A 21,806-nucleotide genomic window follows, 5' to 3' on the forward strand; every position below is an offset into this window, starting at 1 on the left:
TTACTGGTAAATTCATTTTAATAATGAGGGGGAGAAACTTTAAGTAGTTATTAAAAAGAAAAGAATGAATACACATACACACACTAAATGTGGTAGATGTTTCCAGGAGAGATTAGCAACAGAGAGGATCAAATAAAAATTACAGTTTTGCTGGGATTGTCCCCTCTTGGCCACCCAAGTGTTTGTGGAAGAAAGTCTGGAGTTGTTTCCAAGCATCCACCTGAGCCATGGCATGAGCCCTGGGCTCCCCTCCGAAGATAATAGCACTGCCCACCAAGGCATGCAGGGAAGCCCGGCACAGCGGGAAGTAAGGAGGCTCAATATAGTGTCCCGCCCCTGCGTAACAGATGATCTGGGGCTTTCTTCTCCCATGGGCCTGCAAGCGTTTACAGGCCTCATTAGCATAGAACTCACTCTTCCAGTTGTGGTCATCCTGACCTACCAGGAACAGGAAGGTGCTCTCTGCCCTTTCCACAGGAATGAAGCTCTTCTGGTCAGGTCCTTCCAAAGGGCTGTTCAGGACATCCACAATGTCTGCATAGCCATCTTTGGTCACCTTGATGCGATTTCTGTTGACGCCCACCGGGGGCAGGGTCTCACCCTTGTAGTGTAAGGTTCCCCCAACATTGGCCACAGAGCCATTGATGATGACAGCAGCCGTGATGCCCTTCAGGAAAGAGGCCATGGAAAGGCAGAGCTCACCCCCTTTGGAAACTCCAAGCAGCCCAACTCCTGGACCTTTTACCTGAGAAAGGGACAAGGAAAAAGAAGAAGAATGACTCCACAAACAGTGAAACACAGTGAGTTGTGCCCACCCTGGAAGTTACTTGAACCTGAGTCTGAATCTGGGTTCTACCATTTACCCAGATTTGCAGCTTTGGGAATTTACCCCCACTCTCTCTCTTCCTTTCCATAATTTCTCCATCACCACTCTTGGTGATAACCATGTGGAAGATCTATCAACCACTCCGGTTTCCCAGTTCCTTAATCTCGTATCTCCCATGATCTTTTTCTCTCTCCCACCTGAGCCACCCATTCCCACTGTCATAACTAAACTGAGTCATCATCAACAAGTACATCATCTCATGGCCGGGTGTGGTGGCTCACGCCTGTAATCCCAACACTTTGGGAGGCTGAGGCAGGTGGATCACTTGAGGTCAGGAGTTTGAGACCAGCCTGGCCAACATGGTGAAACCCCGTCTCTACTACAAATACAAAAATTAGCCAGGCAGTAGTGGCATGCACCTGTAGTCCCAGCTACTCGGGAGCCTGCGGCAGGAGAATCGATTGAACCCGGGAGGTGCAGGTTGCAGTAAGCCTAGATCATGCCATTGCACTCCAGCCTAGGTGACATAGCAAGACTCCATCTCAAAAAAAAAAAAAAAAAAAAGAAAGAAAAAACATACTGGAATTTAAAATTGTGTAATACCAACTATGAGTATATTCATTAGCAGAAAATATAGTAACATAGAATTGCATAGAAACTGTCTTTAAGAGGCCAAGTGTGGTGGCTCACACCTGTAATTCCAGCACTCTGGGAGGCCGAGGTGGGCAGATCACTTGAGGTCAGGAGTTTGAGACCAGCCTGGCCAACACGGCAAAATCCCATCTCTACTAAAAAAAAAAAATACAAAAATTAGGCCAGGCATAGGGGCTCATGCCTGTAATCCAGCACTTTGGGAGGCCAAGGCGGGTGGATCATTTGAAGTCAGGAGTTCAAGACCAGCCTGACCAACATTGTGAAACCCCACTTCTACTAACAACACAAAAATTAGCTGGGCATGGTGGCAGGTGCCTGTAATCCCAGCTACTCGGGAAGCTGAGGCACAAGAATCACTTGAACTTGGGATGTGGAGGCTGCAGTAAGCCAAGATCACAACACTGGACTCCAGTCTGGCAACAGAGTGAGACTCCATCTCAAAAAAAAAAAAGAAAGAAACGGTAAGAAGTGACTTAAGGCCGGGCGCGGTGGCTCAAGTCTGTAATCCCAGCACTTTGGGAGGCCGAGACGGGCGGCTCACAAGGTCGGGAGATCGAGACCATCCTGGCTAACACGGTGAAACCCCCGTCTCTACTAAAAAACATACAAAAAACTAGCCCGGTGAGGTGGCGGGCGCCTGTAGTCCCAGCTACTCGGGAGGCTGAGGCAGGAGAATGGCGTGAACCTGGGAGGCGGAGCTTGCAGTGAGCTGGGATCCGGCCACTGCACTCCAGCCTGGGCGACAGAGCGAGACTCCGTCTCAAAAAAAAAAAAAAAAAAAGAAGTGACTTAAAAAGGTAGTGTGTGTTGGGGTAGGGAATGGCTGCCATGAATGGGCCAACTTCTGTGAACACGCAGACCATTCAAGAAGAGACCTGATACATCATAGCCCGTAAATCTGAGAGAAGAACTAACCTCAGGATGACTGAGCAAGTAGTTCACGGCTTCTTCAAAGTACTCCAGATGGAGGATGTCCATGGTCTTGGGGAGGTCTTCATAGTTATAATAAGCCAGAGCCAGCACAGCAAAACCCTTCCCAGCCAGCAGACTAGCCCGATACTCCAGCAGGCCACCTCCAGTTCCAAACATGTCCACAATCCCAGGAAAGGGCCCAGGTTCTTGGGAAGAAACAAAACAAAACGCAAAGTTAAGCTATTCCTGAAACAGCTGGATGGTTTCTTATCAAATTAAATACACACTTACCATACATGTGACCCAGCAATCCCACTCCTAGGTTATATTCCCACGAGAAATGAAAACCTGTGTTCGTCCAGAAACTTCTGGCAAGTGTTGATAGTGACTTTACTCATTATAGCCAAAGACTGGAAACAACCCATATGTCCTTTGACTGGTGAATGAATCCATTTAATGGTGCGCCACCAAGAAACAGCAAGAAAGACTGCTACGTACAAGACACAAATGCCTCTCCAGTGCACTCAACAGAATGCACTTATTCAACAGAGACAGACTCAAAACGGTACTCATTCCAAATGACTCCACCCACTGAATATTTTTACCATTTAAAGGTTTGTATTTCACACAAGAAAAATAAATAATGCAGGCCGGGTGCAGTGGCTCACTCCTGTAATCCCAGCCCTTTGGAAGGCTGAGACGGGTGGGTCACCTGAGATCAGGAATTCGAGACCAGCCTGGCCAACATGATGAAACCGTCTCTACTAGAAATACAAAAATTAACCGGGTGTGGTGGCGGGCACCTGTAATCCCAGCTACGCGGGAGGCTGAGGGAGGAGAATCACTTGAACCCAGGAGGCAGAGGTTGCAGTGAGCTAAGATTGCACCACTGCACTCCAGCCTGGGGGAAAGAGCCAGATGCTGTCTCAAGAGAAAAAAAAAAAAAAGAATGTAAACACCTTATGGGCAACACTTCAAGAAACAGTTCAGTGCTGATACCCTCAAGCCATCAAAGTCCCACAGACCCCCTACCCCCCGTGCCCTTTCCTCACTTTCCAGTATCCTGGACTTTCTGTGTATCACTCTCTTGGTTTTTATAGTATTAACACTTAGATATGTACCTTAATATTTTATTTTGCCTATTTTTTGAATTTTATCTAAATGGAATGACACTGAATGTGTTCTCCTAGGGTTTGACTGTTTCACTCAACAGTGGTTTGGAGATTCATCCATGTTTTTTCCTTTTATTTTGTATATCTTGATAGATGTTGATTCTTGTAGCTGTAGTTCAATCACTCTGACTGCTGGAAATATACTTCAGTTTATTAATCTGTTCTATTGTTGATGGACATTTGGGCTGCTTCCAGTTGGCTTTACTCTTTTTTTAAATTAACCCAGACTGCTCATCTGCAATGGCTTTCCTCTCATAAGGAATATGCCTCCTGGTGCACATGTACCAGTAGAATAAGATACTTAACTGTGTAAGTTAAGACACATTGTTTCCCAGAGTAGATGAACATGTTCACTCCTTCTAGCAGCGTGGAGTTTCCTTTCCTCCACACACTGGTCAGCAGTTGGTAATGCTGGCTTCTAAAAGTCTGCCACCTCTGAGGGTGTGAAATGTACTCTGTTGTTTTATTTTGCATTTCTTTGATTATTAATAAGGATAAGCATCATTTCATTTTTACATTGGCTGATTGCTCTTTATGTAATAAAAGTATCCAGTAACCTCAAATTTCCATTGGACAGCAAGAGGCCTTCCTATTGTAAATGCTAATTTACATAAACCTGAACATACTGTGGGAGTTGAAAGAAAAGTTGCAAAAATGAGAAACTTTTAAAAGAGCATTTGTGGGCCCCATGTCCCTAGGAGCCCGAGAAACCCCAGTGCCCCAGCAGCCATGAGCACAGCCCAGGCGTGTGCTGATGGACAGGGACCGCGTGCTGGCAGCTTCCAGACGGCCTCCTGCGAGGCTTCAGCCGCCCCTCCTCAGGGAGCTGCCTGTGACACTGCAGCAGCGCCGCAGCTTCCTGGTCTGGAAGCAGTACCGCACCCTGCTGCCCGACCTGGTGGATAAAGAGGCCCATGAGTGTGAAGCCCTAGGCTTTTCCCTAGACGCGGAGCCCAATCACCGAGGGCCTTGCGAGAGATGAAGCACATGCAAAACACAGAGGTCTACAGACTGCACCAGCCCCTGCCCAAGTAAGACCACTGTGTGCGTGAGAAGCACCGCTGGGTAGAGCAGCACCTGGAGCCCCAGCTTGTGGAGCAAATTATCCTGACAACGGACAAGACTGTGGTCTTTGGGGACTTGCTCACTGATGACAACCATACCATTCGAGGCCAAGAGGAGAGGCCACAATCAGTACCTGGTCCTACCCTGCACAAGGTGGCGGCTGCCCTCCTGGAGTGACAACAGGAGGGAGATCATAGACAGGCAGCGGGGAGCTAGGCAGCAGGAACGAACAGGCCCTGCAGGGGGCAGCATCTGCAGCTGGAGCAAGGGCGGGCAGGCAGGCACCGTAACCTCCGTGCCCTCACAGGCCCAGCCACCTGGCACCTCCTGGCTGCCATGGAAATACAGTGAGAAAACCAGTCGGAATTCTTTTTGTTTAAAAAAAAAAAAAAGTGGCTTCCTGGTCAATACATAAGAACATTAAAAAATTGAAACTACCCTTTTTTTTGGTGGTTGTGGTTTTGGTTTTTTTTAGATGGAGATTCACTCTTTGTCCCCCAGGCTGGAGTGCAATGGTGTGATCTTGGTTCACTGCAACCTCTGCCTCCCGGGTTCCAGCGATTCTCCCGCCTCAGTCTCCTGACTGGCTGGGACTACAGGTGTTGCACTACCACGCCTGGCTAATTTTTGTATTTTTAGTAAAGAGAGGGTTTTCACCACGTTGGCCAGGCTGGTCTTGAACTCCTGACCTCAGGTGATCCGCCTGCCTCAGCCTCCCAAAGTGCTACAGGTGTTAGCCACCAGGCACGGCCTGTTTTTTGTTTGTTTGTTTTCTTGTTTGTTTTTAATATTGTAAGTGTCTTTTCCCTTTCCTTACAATTTTTGTTGTTGTTGTTGTTTTTTGTTTGTTTTTTGAGACAGAGTCTTGCTCTGCCACCCAGGCTGGAGTACAGTGGCGCGATCTCGGCTCACTGCAAACTCTGACTCCCGGGTTCAAGTCATTCTCCTGCCTCAGCCTCCTGAGTAGCTGGGACTACAGGCTCCCGCTACCACGCCCGGCTAATTTTTTGTATTTTCAGTAAAGACCGGGTTTCACGGTGGTAGCCAGGATGGCCTCGATCTCTTCATCTCATGACCCGCCCACCTGGGCCTCCCAAAGTGCTGGGATTACAGGCCTGAGCCACCGCGCCCCGCCCTTACAATGTCTTTTAACTGAACACTAGGTTGAGGGACCTCTCAGTTTTGGAGTGGCAGAGGCACGTCCCCAACCAGCCTTCCATTCCATTCCTGTCTCCTCACACTAACCTTCGGAATGTTGGAAGCCACATCCTTTCTCCGTGTGAAAAGTGCAGGCACGAAAAAATAAAAAATAAAAAAGTAAGTGTAACTCCCCTCAGAGGGCCGGGCGCGGTGGCTCACCCTGTAATCCCAGCTCTTAGGGAGGCAGAGGTGGGAGGATAGCTTGAGACCAAGAGTTCAAGACCCGCCTGGGCAATATAGTCCGAGGGTGTGTGGGGGAGGGGAGATACACAAACAAAGTGAAAAGAGCGAACACACACACACACACACAGTGAAAAGCACAGGAACAGGGTTGGGCAGACGGGAAGTATTAGCAGAGGTGACTCACCTGGCGGTAGGAAAAGAGTCCCGCGCACCCGGCCCGCGCGCACCGGCTCGCGCCGCACCCCTGGCGGGAGGAAGTCGCGCTCCTGCCGCGCCCGGCACAGCAGCCGCCCGGGCTCGGGGTCGTGGCCCTCCAGCACCTCCAGCTCCACCGCCAAGGGCGTTCGCACGTCGCGCTTGACCAGCCGCAGCAAGGGTTTCTCGGGCTCCAAGGCCCAGAGCAGCCCCATGGGCTCAAGCCCCGCGAAGCTGCCGCCCAGCGCGGGCGCGCGCTCCAGGTCCAGCTCGCCGTGGGCGTCGGCGCGGTAGCGCGCGTGGGCCTGGAAAAGCGCGCCCTTCTCGTCTCGCAGGGACGCGCGCAGCGTGACCGGCTGCTCCGGAGCTAGGCCGCGCACGGCGATTCGCACCGGCTCGTCCCAGCAGCAGCGGCCGGCGGGCTCCAGGATCAGCGTCGCCGCCATCCGAGCAGGAACCCTAATGATCCGGCCAACCTGCTTCATCTGTGGAGACCTCAGCAACTGCGCCCAACTCTTCAGGCTCCATGGGTACAGCCGGGACGCTCGAAGGACAGCAGGATATGAGGCCATTTTGAATTTGACCTGGCAACAAGTGAACGGAGGTGGGGAGAAAGAAGCTTGTTAGAGATCATCTAAGGCTACCGTCGCAGGCTAAGCGCCCACTAGGGCAGAGGAGTCTGCTAACCTGAGCTGGGAAGGCCGGAGTCCAGCCTATCAGCCCGACCAAATACAGACACACTTGAACTTGCTTCAAGTCTGCTGTGTTGAAACCTCCACTTTATGTTGGAAAGCAACTTCCTAGTTTTGCTTTTCAGAAGCTTGCTGGCCGGCGGAATGGGCAGTCTCGAGGCGCCAAACTCCTGATGGCGAAGAGGAATGCAGGACTGAAGTTGGTTTTGATCACTTTGTTGAATAATTCACACTCATTACTAATCATAGAGCTTTTCTGTCAAAATCTGCACCATGGTGTTTTGCTTGTGTGTTCTCTGTATATGCCTATCCTCCACATCAATCCCACACCGAAGGGTGCTGGCTTCTTCCTGTGTGACCTCTGAGCTTCATTCCTTACAGGTGTAAAAATAGTCAAATGAGGTAATAGTTATTTCTCGAACTCCTGACTTTGTGATCCGCCCACCTCAGCCTCCCAAAGTGCTGGGATTTTCAGGCGTGAGCCACTGCGCTCGGCCAGTAGTTATTATCTTCTTACACTGGTTTCTCATTTTTGTTCCAATCAGTCAACTTTTTAAAAAAAAAAAAAAGGGAAAAAAAAAAAAAAAAAAAAAAAACCAGGGTCGGCCGGGCGCGGTGGCACACGCCTGTAATCCCAGCACTTTGGGAGGCCGAGGCAGGCGGATCACGGGGTCAGGAGATCGAGACCATCCTGGTTAACACGGTGAAACCCCATCTCTAATAAAAACACAAAAAAAATTAGCCGCGCGTGGTGGCGGGCGCCTGTAGTCCCAGCTACTCGGGAGGCTGAGGCAGGAGAATGGCGTGAACCCAGGAGGCGGGGCTTGCAGTGAGCCGAGGTCGCGCCACCGCACTCCAACCTGGGCGACAGAGAGAGACTACTTTGCCAGCCTGGAGTACAGCGGCGGTTTACCATCACTGCACACTTACAAGCCCCAAACTCCTGGGCTCAAGCCATCTTCCTGCCTCAGCCTCTCAAATACCTCAAGGGACTACTGGCGCTCCCCATGCATCGGGCTTTTTTCTACTTTTTCATAAGCTATTGGTTCCAACCAGAGGGTTGTTTGTTTTTTTTTTTTCCATCAAACTTACCTTTAGACCCCTCCCAAGCCCTTGTACCTGATTTTATAATTTCCCATCTTTGTAATTAGAGAAAGCTATAAATGCATAAGCTTCACACCCACAAAACCTGTTTGCCTCTGCTTCTAATACAGCTGTCCTCAAGTTAAGCCTTTTATATCTCATTCCAAATGCTCATGTCCCATGTCATTAATCTTACAATTTCCTGTTTGTTCTAATTACCTTTGCATAGGTTCTGTGGCACACCAAGTATATTCGGTGCACAGAAGTCTCAGGAACTAAAGAAAGTAAATAATAGTGTGTCCGGAATTGGTTCCTTCCAGTGGGTTCCTGGTCTCGCTGACTTCAAGAATGAAGTTGCAAACCCTAGCAGTGAATGTTACAGTTCTTAAAGATGGTGTGTCCGGAGCTTGTTCCTTCCGATGTTCAGATGTGTCCCGAGTTTCTTCCTTCTAGTGGGTTGGTGATCTCGCTGACTTCAGGAGTAAAGCCACAGACCTTCACAGTGAGTGTTAAGAGCTCATAAAGGCAGGGCACTCCAGAGTTTGTTCCTCCCAGTGGGTTCGTAGTCTCACTGGCTTCAGGAATGAAGCTGCAGACCTTCGCGGTGTTACAGCTTTTAAACGCAGTACGAACCCAAGAGTGAGCAAGAGCAAGATTTACCGCGTAAGAGCAAAAGGACCCCACAGCAAAGAAGAAAACCCACTCTGTTTGGCACCGCTAGCTGGGCAAACCAATGGTGGTGACAGGGCAAGCTTTTATTCCCTTATTTGGCCCTGCCCACATCCTGCTCATTGGCCCGTTTTCCAGAGCGCTGACTGGTCCGTTTTACAGAGTTCTTATTGGTCCACTTTACAGAGTGCTGATTGGTCCGTTTTTTACCAAGTGCTGATTGGTGTGTTTACAAACCTTTAGCTAGAGACAGAGTGCTGATTGGTGCATTTACAATCCTTTAGCTAGACAGCGAAGTTCTCCAAGTCCTCCTAACCCAGAGGCCCACCTTCTTCACCTGTCAATAGTAACTAATTGTTAATACTTACAAGAACCCTATTAGTAAATTAAGGCCCAGATAATGTAACTAATTTTCTGAAGATAACACAGCTAGAAAGTGGAAATTGGCCGGCGCGGTGGCTCAAGCCTGTAATCCCAGCACTTTGGGAGGCCGAGACGGGCAGATCACGAGGTCAGGAGATCGAGACCATCCTGGCTAACACAGTGAAACCCCGTCTCTACTAAAACATACAAAAAACTAGCCAGGCGAGGTGGTGGGTGCCTGTAATCCCAGCTACTCGGGAGGCTGAGGCAGGAAAATGGCGTAAACCCGGGAGCGTTGCAGTGAGCTGAGATCTGGCCACTGCACTCCAGCCTGGGTGACAGAGCGAGACTCCGTCTCAAAAAAAAAAAAAAAAAAGAAAAAGAAAGTGGAAATTGGGCAAGGTAGCTCCTGCCTGCAATTCCAGTTTACTTGGAGGCTGAGGTGGCAGGATTGCTTAAGGCCAGGAGTTTGAGAACAACCTGGACAACACAGCAAGACCCTGTCTCTAAAAAGCAAAAGGGGCCAGGCGGGGTGGCTCACGCCTGTAAACCCAGCACTTTGGGAGGCCGAGGCAGGCGGATCATGAGGTCAGGAGATCAACATCATTCTGGCTAACATGGTGAAACCCCATCTCTATTGAAAAAAAAGAAATACAAAAAATTAGCCGGGCGTGGTGGCAGGCACCTGTAGTCCCAGCTACTCGGGAGGGTGAGGCAGGAGAACGGCGTGAACCCGGGAGGCAGAGCTTGCAGTGAGCCAAGATCGCGCCAATGCACTCCAGCCTGGGCGACAGAGCGAGACTCCATCTCAAAAAAAAAAAAAAAGAAAGAAAGGATAAAGAAAAACGGAGAGGATTCATACCTTTGAAATCTGATTCTCAAGCCTAGGCTCTGAACAGCTATGCTTTGACTGTCTCTCACAGGATGTTGAAGAAGATTTGGAAAAGAAACTCATATATTGGTGGATGTATAAACTGGTATGACCTTTTCATGGCAATCTATGCAAAAATATATAAAAGATCCATTCTCTCTGACTCACAGTTCCATGTCTAGGAATTTCTTTTAAGTAAAGCTTCATGAATTGTGTAAATATTTGGCTACAAGGATGCTTATCATATCATTTTAATAGAGAAAAATTAGAAACAAGTTAGCAATATGAATTTGGTTTAACCGGTTTAATTGTGATGTCATAAAGGAAAGCAGCGTAACCGTTTAAAGTTATATAGCAGAAGAATATATGATGAGCATTTTTCCATGAAACTGATGAAAAAAGGTTAGAGAACAGTATAAATATACTTTTTGCCAAGATATTAACATATTTTTAAAAAAGACTAGTCAAACACTACCCCAGTTGCTGGGTGCAGTGGTGCATGCCTGTAGTTCCAGCTGTTCAGAGGGAGGCCTAGGCAGGAGATTGCTTGAGCCCAGGAGGAGCCCAATACCAGCTTGGGCAACAGAGCAATACCTCATCTCTTAAAAAAAAAAAAAAAAAAAAAGAATAGATGAGACATGAAAATCAAAGAACACACACATCTAACTACTTCAAACTGTTGTTTCTTGAGCCTTGCAGTTTTATGCATAGTATTTGTTTGTTTGTTTGTTTAAGACGGGTGTCTCACTGTGTTATCCAGGCTGGAGTGCAGTGGTGCAATCATAGCTCACTACAGCCTCAACCTCCCAGGCTTAGGCAGTCCTCCCACCTCAGCCTCCCGAGTACCTGGGACCACAGGCATGCACCTCCCACACCTGGCTAATTTTTTAGACTGTTTGTACAGACGGGGTCTCCCTATGTTGCCTGGTCTCAAACTCCTGGCTTAAGCAATCCTCCCACCTTGGCCTCCCTGAGTATTGGGATTATAGGCGTGAGCCACCCCACACTCAGCCACCTTTCTTTTTTTAATTTTTTTTTTTCTTCAAGACAGAGTCTTGCTCTGTCGCCCAGGCTGGAGTGCAGTGGTCTGATCTCAGCTCACTGCAACCTCTGGCTCCCGGGTTCCAGCTATTCTCCTGCCTCATCCTCTTGAGTAGCTGGGATTATAGTCACGCACCACCATGGCCAGTGATTTTTGTATTTTTAGTAGAGTCAGGGTTTCACCATGGCGGCGCATCACTTGAGGTTAGGAGTTCAAGAACAGCCTGGCCAAAGTGCTGAAACCCCGTCTCTACTAAAAGTACAAAAATTAGTGGAGTGTGGTGGTGTGACCTGTAATGGGAGGCTGAGACAGGAGAATTGCTTGAACCCGGGAGGCAGAGGTTGCAGTGAGCCGAGATCACACCACTGCACTCCAGCCTGGGAGACAAAGTGAGACTCTGTCTCAAAAAAAAAAAAAAAAGACCAAAAAATCTATGAAACCACCATAAATGAGATGCAATTTCACAAAGCTCAGTTTACAAAGAAGGAAATTTAATAAATAGTTGAAGATACCCCTGTGAACGCACAAGTTCTCTGAGTAGACTCATGGAATTCTAAAGAGTTGGTTGCTTGGAGACTGATAGAAACAGCTTTGGAGCCTAAGAAACCAAGGAAGGCTTAAGATGCAGAACGTTGCTTCTGTCTGAGGACTGCCTTGTAGGAGGACATTTGGAAAGTAATTTTGAAACACTGCTCCTTTGCCAGTGTCTGAAAGGTGCTGGATGGCGTCCGCTGGAAGATGAGAGGCAACCTGAGGTAGCTGAAAAACCTTTGGATTAGGTGTGAAAAGAGTCAGTATTACTTCAGATACTAACCAGTATGGTGATCTTAATTTTGTCTCTTCTCTCTGGGCCCCAGTTTTGGGATTTATAAAATCAGGACATTAGGCCTGGTGCAGTGGCTCATGCCTATATTCTCAGCATTTTGGGAGGCCAAGGTGGGAGGATCGTTTGAGTCCAGGAGTTGAAGACCAGCCTGAGCAACATAGCGAGACTCTATCTCTACAAAAAAACAAAAAAAAATTTAACCGAGAGTGGTGCTGTGTGCCTATAATCTCAGCTATGTGGGAGGATCACTTGATCCCAGGAGGTCAAGGCTGCAGTGAGCCCTGATTGTGCCACTGTACTCCAGGAGAGTGAGACCCTGTCTCAAAAAAAAAAAAAAAAATCAAGGCATTAGACCAGGTCATCTTTATAGCAGAGTTTCCAGAGCAATCTCTGGAGACAGCCGTATAGCTGTGTGAGTGCGTGGTGAGAAATTAGAAAGTAGAGGGGAAAAATGAGGGGAACTTTTTGAGGGCAAAAAGGGATTAAGGGGGATTTGAAACAAGCCAGGTTAAGCAGCTGTTCCCTAATCCCACTCTCTCCGCTAACCAGGCTTCCTTCATACACCCCACTGACATCCTTTGGGCTGTGCTTTCTTTAAATGTAATGTGTATTACACCTGAGAGCTTGTGAAAATGCAGATTTCTAGGTCTCACTTGCAGCGTACTGAATCAACATTCTGGGAGCAGGACACAAGCGTCTGATGCAAAAGGTTCTTTACCCATGTCTATTCCAGGCGCAGTCCCAGCATTTTGGGAGGCTAAGGCAGGAAGATCGCTTGAGTCCAGGAGTTTGAAACCAGCCTGGACAACATAGTAAGATCCTGTCTCTACGAAAAAAAGTTTTAAAACATTAGCCAGGCATGGTGGTGGGCACCTGTTGTCCCAGCTACTAAGGACGCTGAGGCAGGAGGATTGCTTGACACTGGGAGGCAAGGCTACAGTGAACCATGATTGTGCCACCGCACTCCAGCTTGGGTGACAGATTGAGGCCCTGTCTCAAAAATAAATAAATAAACAAAAAACTATATCTAACAAACACCACCCCAGAAGCTGACTGCACATTCCTGGACTCCACCTCAGAACTTCAGAATTAAAATCTGTTGGTAGAGATGAAACTATTTTTTTTAAAAAAGCTTTCAGAAGATACTGATACTAAGGCTTATTTCTTTTTAGTCTTTTCTTTCAAGGCAGTTTCCTCTATTTTAATAACAAGGGAGAATGCAAGATATTACTCCTTTTAGCATACATTACTCAACCTACTTTGACCACTTGTACGGGATAAAGGTATCAGACCAGAGGGTGAGGGTAAGGGACTGATGAGCAAACAGAAAAGTAGAAAGAAATTTGGAATCTCTGAGATACTACCCATTTGAGTTGAGTTCTGCATTCATAAACTATTAGAGGCAGGAGAGGAATTTAGTCCAACTCCTCCGTTTTCCAGTTTGGGGATCTAGGAAGTTCATCAGGTTTTAACTAGAGGCATGTGGCCTAACCCTTCAACCCCATTCCTACCCTTCTAGCCCAAGTGCCTAGAAATGCAGATAATGCTGGTGGGTTGCTCATTCCAGGGCCTGGTCTGCAGTTATGCCAGGATTGACTTATTCTATTTTTTCTGCTGTCTGTGTACAAAAGGACCCAGGACCAGGCACTCTGCTTTTGGTTCTAGAGGGCTATTTATTGGGAGTGGGGTGCTGCCTCATAATGCTGGTCACGTAATGTGTAAGTTTAGATAATAAGGAGCCTCCAAACTCCATTAATAAGTCCTTTCTTCCTTCTCTAAGCACCCTCTCTTTTAATTGCTGAGTGCCCCATACCCCTAAATTCTTCCCCAAGCGCCCAGTGCATCTAACTGTGGGACCCAGAGGCTTGCCTTCTAAGGACAACAGTCCATCCTCTAAACTAATAATAACAATTCCTCACACATATAATTTAGTTTGCAAAGAACTTTCATACGTGCTTCTAATTTTGAGCTTCATATCAATCAACAGTAAATTAGAACAGGTATCAGACTCAATTTTCAGATTGGCAAACTACAGATATTAAATTATTTGCCCGAGGTAACATGACTGGGAAGTGCAGAATTTGGCCTTACACCTGTCCCGTGACTCAAAGACAGACAAACACAAGCCAGAACAAGCCTCTTTTGATCAAACCCTCGTAACATTTTGTTCTGTCCCCATTCCTTTTCAAAACAGACCTATCATGTGTTCCCTTCCTTCTTAATAAGCCATCATATCAGATGATATAATAACTATTCCTTAAGGTTTTTTTGTTTTGTTTTGTTTTGTTTTTTTGAGATGAAGTTTTGCTCTTGTCGCTCAGGCTAGAGTGCAGTGGTGTGGTCTTGGGTCACTGCAACCTCCGCCTCCCGGGTTCAAATGATTCTGCCTCAGCCTCCTGAGTAGCTGGGATTACAGGCGCCCGCCACCACACCCAGCTAATTTTTTGTATTTTTAGTAGAGATGGGTTTCGCCATGTTGGCCATGCTGGTCTTGAACTCCTGACCTCAGGTGATCTGCCCACCTCAGCCTCCCAAAGTGTTGGGTTTACAGGCATGAGCCACCACGCCCAGCCTCCTTAAGAATGTATAATAATTGATAATGGTAATATTGTATTTTTTCTGGGATGTTTGCATTGTAACTAAAGATTCTTTGTGTCACAGGCTAAAGGGCATTTATCTGGGGACATCCTAAATCACTCCTTTTTTTTTTTTGAGATGGAGTTTCGCTCTTGTTACCCAGGCTGGAGTGCAGTGGCATGATCTCAGCTCACAACAACCTCTGCTTGTCAGGTTCAAGCAACTCTCCTGCCTCAGCCTCCCAAGTAGCTGGGATTACAGGCGTGTGCCACCATGCCTGGCTAATTTTGTATTTTTAGTAGAGATGGGGTTTCACCATGTTAATCAGGCTGGCTGGTCTCGAACTCCTGACCTTGGGTGATCCGCCCGCCTCAGCCTCCCAAAGTGCTGGGATTATAGGCCTGAGCCACCGCACCTAGCCAATCACTCCTTATAGGTGGTCATCTGGGGATTAAACCAGTCCTCATCCCACTTTTCAAGTGTTTAGGATCAAATTGCCCCCTGCCTTAGAAGCAAAATGTGGACACACTGATGTGTTAGGAATTTAAAATGTTTTAGAAGAATATGCAAGGCAGGAGAATATTAATGTTGTTTTCATTTGACTATTCATATTCAACCAGTGAGGAACTCCTCTTAACAAGAATTATAAGACAGGTCTGGTGTTGACAAAATCTCTCACTTTTTTTTTTTTTAACTAAAAATATCCTTATTTCTCCTTCATGTTTGAAGGCTGTTTTTGCTGTACATAATATTCTAGATTGGAAGTTTTTTTCCTTCAGCACTTTGTCACCCCGGTCTCTCCTGGCCTGTAAAGTTTCTGCTGAGAAGTCTGCGACCGGCCATATTGGAGCTCCTTTATGATGTTACTAACATGTCCTTCTTTTCTCTTGCTGCTTTTAGGATCCTTTTTTAGCCTTGACCTTTGAGAGTTTGATTATTATATGCCTTGAGGTAGTCTTATTAAGGCTGAGTTGGCTTGGTGTTTTATGACCTTCTTATACCTGAATATTCATATCTTTCTCTAGTTTTAGAAAGTTCTCTGTTACTATTTCTTTAAATAAACTTTTTACATTGATCTCTCCCTCTACATTCTTTTAAAGACCTGTAACTTCAACTTGCCCTTCTGAGGCTATTTTCTAGTTCTTGTAGGCATGCTTTCTTTTTTATTCTTTTTTTCCTTTTACTCCTCGGACTGCGTATTTCCTTTTTTATTTTTTATTTATTTATTATTTTTTTTGAGACAGAGTTTCACTCTTGTCGCCCAGGTTGGAGTGCAGTGGCATGATCTCGGCTCACTGCAACCTCCCCCTCCTGGCTTCAAGCAGTTCTCCTGCCTCAGCCTCCTGGAGGACTGCAGGCGCCCGCCACCACGCCTGCCTAATTTTTTGTATTATTTAGTACAGATTGGGTTTCACCGTGTTAGCCAGGATGGTCTCCATCTCCTGACCTCGTGATCTGCCCGTCTCGGCCTCCCAAAGTGCTGGGATTACAGGCCTGAGCCACTGTACCCAGCCGGAACACACACAATTTTTAGAGCAGTGAAACTATTCTATATGATACTATAATGGTGGATACAAGTCATTATATGTTTGTCCAAAATTATAGATGTAGAACAATCACCAAGAGGGAACTCTAAAGCAAACTAGAGATTTGGGGTGATAATGATATGTCAGTGAAGGTTAATCAGTTGTAACAGGTGGACCATTCTGGTGGGGGATGTTCATAGTGGAGGTGAGGGAACTATGCATGTCTTGGGAGGCACAGGGAGTATATGGGAAATCTCTGCACCTTCTGCTCAATTTTGCTATGAACCTGAAACTGCTTTAAAATATAAGACGTAAGAAAAAAATAAGTAAACCACCCAGATAGCTCAGTTGGTAGAGCATCAGACTTAATCTGAGGGTCCGGGGTTCATGTCCGTGTTCCTTAATCTTTTAAAAAACTTTTTAATTAAATTAAACACAAAAAAGAAAAGGAAATTTATTGGATGGAAAATCAAGAGTAGGTGTGGCTTAACATTTGATTGATCCAATGGCTAAATGATGACACCAGGAACCTCTTCTTTCTGTCTTCTCTGCCATTAATAACATCATAAGGTGGCTGTCAGCTAATTGTGGCCTCATCCTTTTTTGCTCATATTGAGTAGGAGGGAAAAGATTCAGATTTCTAAGAAAGGTCTAAGTCACATATTTTCTCCTGTCATGGAATGTTGAAATTGGCTTAAACCAAATGGAGATTGCCACCATTGCCCCTGGGATCAGGGTGGAGTTAGCATTCCCCGGAACCCACAGCTGCAGGGGGAGGGGCAATAAAATCAGCAATTCTCCTAAAAGAGAGAAGTGTAATATATGCTGAGCAGGTACCTGACAATATGAGTATGGCGGAGGAACTTCTCATGATGGTACTGATGGCTTTTTGAAATCCAGGGCAAGAAAAGACATTTTAAAATTTAGAGAAATAGGCCGGGCTCAGTGGCTCATGCCTGTAATCCCAGCACCTTGGGAAGCTGAAGCAGGTGGATCACTTGAGGCCAGGAGTTCCAGACCAACCTGGCCAATGTGGAAAACCCCGTCTCTACTAAAAATGCAAAAAGTAGCCGGGTGTGGTGGCCCATGCCTGTAGTCCCAGCAATGTCCCGGGAGGCTAAGGCAAGAAGATTGCTTGAACCCAGGTGGCAGAGGTGGCAGTGAACCAAGATGGTGTCACTACACTCCAGCTAGGGTGACAGAGCAAGATTCTGTCTCCAAAAAAAAAAAAAAAAGTGGATGTTGCCAAAAGGGGAGGGGGGGAGCAAGAAGTCTGTGTCAAAATATATCCTATTTTTGATAAATCTCCAAACAAGTGTGCAAATACTCCTGTCAGTAGGCTCAATCAACAGTCTCTCTTGACACCCTGAAGCTAATGCAGAGAAAAAATGCCCAAGAATAACTGGCAGCTGATCTATTTGTTTTTTTTTTTTTTTTTTTTTTTTTTTTTTTTGTTGAGACGGAGTCTCGCTCTGTCGCCCAGGCTGGAGTGCAGTGGCCGGATCTCAGCTCACTGCAAGCTCCGCCTCCCGGGTTTACGCCATTCTCCTGCCTCAGCCTCCCGTGTAGCTGGGACTACAGGCGCCCGTCACCTCGCCCGGCTAATTTTTTGTATTTTTAGTAGAGACGGGGTTTCACCGTGTTAGCCAGGATGGTCTCGATCTCCTGACCTTGTGATCCGCCCGTCTCGGCCTCCCAAAGTGCTAGGATTACAGGCTTGAGCCACCGCGCCCGGCCTATTTGTTTTTTTTTACACCAGGCAGAGAACCATCTAATTTTTCTATATTAGGGAGGAAATTGAGTAAACTCAATATGCTTGGTAATATCACCGTAAAACTAAGAAAAAAATTGAAACAAATAATTGAACACTCATGGACTTCAGTATGGAACTAAAAAATAAAATGTTTTGCCAGGCATGGTGGCTCACACTTGTAATCCCAGCACTTTGGGAGACCCAGGTGGGAAGACTGCTTGAGGCCAGAAGTTTGAAACCAGCCTGGGCAACAGAGCAAGATTCCATCTATAAAAAACAAATTAGGCAGGTGTAGTAGTGCATACCTGCGATCTCAGCTATTCAGGGAGGCTGGGATGGGAAGATGGCTTGAGCCCAGAAGTTTGAGGCTGCAATGGAGCTATGATCACACCAATGCACTGCAGCTCTGGGCATCAGAGCAAGACTCTCCCTAAAACATTTTTTTTTTTTTTTTTTTTTTTTTTTTGAGACAGCGTCTCACTGTGTCGCCCAGGTTGGAGTGCAGTGGTGCAACTTGGGTCACTGCAACCTCCACCTCCTGTGTTGAAGCAATTCTTGTTTCTCAGCCTCTCAAGTAGCTGGGACTACAGGTGCCCGCCACCACTCCCAGCTAATTTTTTGTATTTTTAGTACACCTGATCCGCCTGCCTCGGCCTCCCAAAGTGCTGGGATTACAGGCATGAACCACTGAGCCTGACCTCTAAAAAAATTCTTTTTTTTTTTCTTTTTGAGATGGAGTTTCACTCTTGTTGCCCAGGCTGGAGTGCAATGGCGCGATCTCGGCTCACCACAACCTCTGCCTCCGGGGTTCAAGTGATTCTCCTGCCTCAGCCTTCCTGAGTAGCTGGGATTACAGGCATGCATCACCATGCCCAGCTAATTTTGTATGTTTAGTAGAGACAGGGTTTCTCCATGTTGGTCAGGCTGGTCTCCAACTCCCAACCTCAGGTGATCCAACTGCCTCGGCCTCCCAAAGTGCTGGGATTACAGGTGTGAGCCACTGCGTCCAGCCTAAAAAAATTATTTTAAGTAAAAATAAAAAATAAATGTTTTCCGTGAGAAAAGAAGAAATCACACTGGTTTGGCAGTTTAAATGTTTTTTGTTTTTTTTTTGTTTTTTTCCTTGAGATAGTCTCATTGTATCACCCAGGCTGGAGTGCAGTTGTGCCATCTCAGCTCACTGCAACCTCCGCCTCCCAGGTTCAAGCAATTCTTCTGTCTCAGCCTCCCAAGTAGCTAGGATTACAGACACCTGCCACCACATCCGCCTAATTTTTGTATTTTTAGTAGAGGCAGGGTTTCACCACGTCAGCCAGGCTGGTTTCAAACTCCTGACCTCAAGTGATCCACCTCTCTCGGCCTCCCAAACATTATAATAAAAATAATCTTTTACTATAGATAAAGACTTTGGGCTGGGTGCGGTGGCTCACACCTATAATCCCAGTACTTTGGGACTCAGAGGCAGGCAGATTGCTTGAGGTCAGGAGTTTCAGACCAGCCTGGCCAACGTGGTGAAATCCCATCTCTACTAAAAATACAAAAATTAGCCAGGCGTGGTGGTGGTCGCCTGTGATCCCAGCTGCCAAGACTGCCGCCTGCTCTGGGACTGGAGTAGACATCAGCCTCTGCAGGCTTGTCGAAGAAGGGAGAAAAAGAACAGCAAGAGCAATTGAACACATTGGTGAAGTATAAAATGAAATAGACAGACTTAATGAACAAGCCAGTGAGGAGATTTTGAAAGTAGAACAGAAATATAACAAACTCCACCAACCATTTTTTCAGAAGAGGTCAGAATTGATCGCCAAAATCCCAGATTTTTGGGTGACAACATTTGTCAACCATCCACAAGTGTCTGCAGTGCTTGGGGAGGAAGACAAAGAGGCACTGCATTATTTGACCAGAGTTGAAGTGACAGAATTTGAAGATATTAAATCAGGTTACAGAATAGATTTTTATTTTGATGAAAATCTTTACTTTGAAAATAAAGTTCTCTCCAAAGAATTTCATCTGAATGAGAGTGGTGGTCCATCTTCAAAGTCCACTGAAATCAAATGGAAATCTGGAAAGGATTTGACTAAACATTCAAGTCAAACACAGAATAAAGCCAGCAGGAAGAGGCAGCATGAGGAACCAGAGAGCTTCTTTACTTGGTTTACTGACCATTCTGATGCAGGTGCTGATGCGTTAGGAGAGGTCATCAAAGATGATATTTGGCCAAGCCCATTACAGTACTACTTGGTTCCTGATATGGATGATGAAGAAGGAGAAGAAGATGATGATGATGATGAAGAGGAGGAAGGATTAGAAGATATTGATGAGGAAGGGGATGAGGATGAAGGTGATGAAGATGATGATGAAGGGGAGGAAGGAGAGGAAGATGAAGGAGAAGATGACTAATAGAACACTGATGGATTCCAACCTTCCTTTTTTTAAATTTTCTCCAGTCCCTGGGAGCAAGTTGCAGTCTTTTTTTTTTTTTTTTTTTTTTTTTGTCTCTTGTGCTCAGTCGCCCTGTTCTTGAGGTCTCTTTTCTGTACTCCATGGTTCCCAACTTATTTGGGGGGAAATACCTTGAGCAGAATACAATGGGAAAAGAGTCTCTACCTCTTTCTGTTCGAAGTTCATTTTTATCCCTTCCTGTCTGAACAAAAACTGTATGGAATCAACACCACCGAGCTCTGTGGGAAGAAAGAAAGCCCTGCTCCCTTTGCTCTGCTGGAGGGTGCTAGGCCCCTGTGTAGCAGTGCGTAGAATTCTAGCTTGTTTCCTCCTTCTCTGTATGTTGGGCTCAGAGAGTACACTGTGTCTCTATGTGAATGTGGACAGTTAGCATTTACCAACATGTATGTGTCTACTTTCTCTTGTTTAAAAGAGGAAAAAAAAAACGTTAAAAAATGGGGTGATAGAAGGTCAGCAAAGGGTGGATTTGAGATGTTTGGGTGGGTTAAGTGGGCATTTTGACAATATGGCTTCTCCTTTGGCATGTTTAATTGTGATATTTGACAGACATCCTTGCAGTTTAAGATGATACTTTTAAAATAAATTCTCTCCTAATAATGACTTGAGCCCTGCCACTCAATGAGAGAATCAGCAGAACCTGTAGGATCTTATTTGAAATTGACATTCTCTATTGTAATTTTGTTCCTGTTTATTTTTGAAGTTTTTGTTTCACTGGAAAGATTATGCTCAGTTTTAAATGTTAAAAGTGTACAAGTTGGCCGGGCATGGTGGCTCAAGCCTGTAATCCCAGCACTTTAGGAGGCCGAGATGGGCGGATCACTAGGTCAGGAGATTGAGACCATCCTGGCTAACATGGTGAAACCCCGTCTCTACTAAAAAATACAAAAAACTAGCCGGGAGTGGTGGCGGGCGCGTGCAGTCCCAGCTACTCGGGAGGCTGAGGCAGGAGAATGGTGTAAACCCGGGAGGCGGAGCTTGCAGTGAGCTGAGATCCGGCCACTGCACTCCAGCCTGGGTGACAGAACCAGACTCCGTCTCAAAAAAAAAAAAAAAAAAAAAGTGTATAAGTTGCTTTGTTACAATAAAACTAAATATGTACACATAGGGGGAAAAAAAAAGTTGTTTGTCAGAGGCCGGTCATGGTGGCTCACACCTGTAATCCCAGCACTTTAGGAAGCTGAGGTGGGATCACTTAAGCCCAGGAGTTCAAGACTAGCCTGGGTAACATAGGGAGACCCCATATCAACAAAAAATACACACACACACACACACACACACACACATTAGGTGGGCATGGTGGTACATCCGTGGTCCCAGTTCCTAGGGAGGCTAAGGTGAGAGGATTGCCTGAGCCCAGGAGTTCAAGGCTGCAGTAAACCGTGATTGTGCCACTCCACTCCAGCCTGGGCAACAGTGAGAGCCTGTCGAAAAAAAACAAAAACAAAAACAAAAAACCAGCCAGCACAGTGGCTCATGCCTGTAATTCCAGCACTTCGGGAAGCCAAGGCAGGGGATCATGAGGTCAGGAGATAGAGACCATCCTGGCTAACACGGTGAAACACCGTCTCTATTAAAAATACAAAAAATTAGCCAGGCATGGTGGCGGGCGCCTGTAGTCCCAGCTACTCGGGAGGCTGAGGCAGGAGAATGGCATGAATCCAGGAGGCAGAGGTTGCAGTGACCTGAGATCATGCCACTGCACTCCAGCCTGGGGAACCGAGGGGAGACTCCATCTAA

General features: G+C 46.4%; 2 protein-coding genes and 1 pseudogene across 4 annotated transcripts in view; 2 read left to right on the forward strand and 1 right to left on the reverse strand.

Annotated features, from left to right (window-relative positions):
- LOC126959533 (acyl-coenzyme A thioesterase 1) overlaps positions 1–21,806 on the reverse strand; it is a 41,097-nt gene continuing 19,291 nt past the window's right edge. Inside the window, exons 1-4 of one of the 3 annotated variants that reach the window (XM_050798831.1) lie at positions 6,895–6,996; positions 6,197–6,791; positions 2,396–2,598; positions 1–745 (exon numbers count right to left, since the gene is read on the reverse strand). In XM_050798831.1, the coding sequence (XP_050654788.1) occupies positions 140–745; positions 2,396–2,598; positions 6,197–6,779 (1,392 nt within the window). In that variant the 5' untranslated portion in view covers positions 6,780–6,791; positions 6,895–6,996 and the 3' untranslated portion in view covers positions 1–139. Of the gene's footprint in view, positions 746–2,395; positions 2,599–6,196; positions 6,792–6,894; positions 6,997–21,806 lie in introns of those variants that run through there. The other 2 variants (XM_050798833.1, XM_050798832.1) reach the window with 2 other exon arrangements.
- HEATR4 (HEAT repeat containing 4) overlaps positions 7,022–21,806 on the forward strand; it is a 95,298-nt gene continuing 80,513 nt past the window's right edge. The window contains exons 1-2 of the mRNA XM_050798686.1: positions 7,022–7,098; positions 8,212–11,717. The gene's annotated coding sequence lies outside the window, so the exon portion shown is untranslated. The remainder of the gene's footprint in view (positions 7,099–8,211; positions 11,718–21,806) is intronic.
- On the forward strand, positions 16,708–20,735 carry LOC126958223 (protein SET-like; annotated as a pseudogene).

This window comes from Macaca thibetana, chromosome 7 (assembly GCF_024542745.1).
Source record: "Macaca thibetana thibetana isolate TM-01 chromosome 7, ASM2454274v1, whole genome shotgun sequence".
NCBI lineage: Eukaryota > Metazoa > Chordata > Mammalia > Primates > Cercopithecidae > Macaca > Macaca thibetana.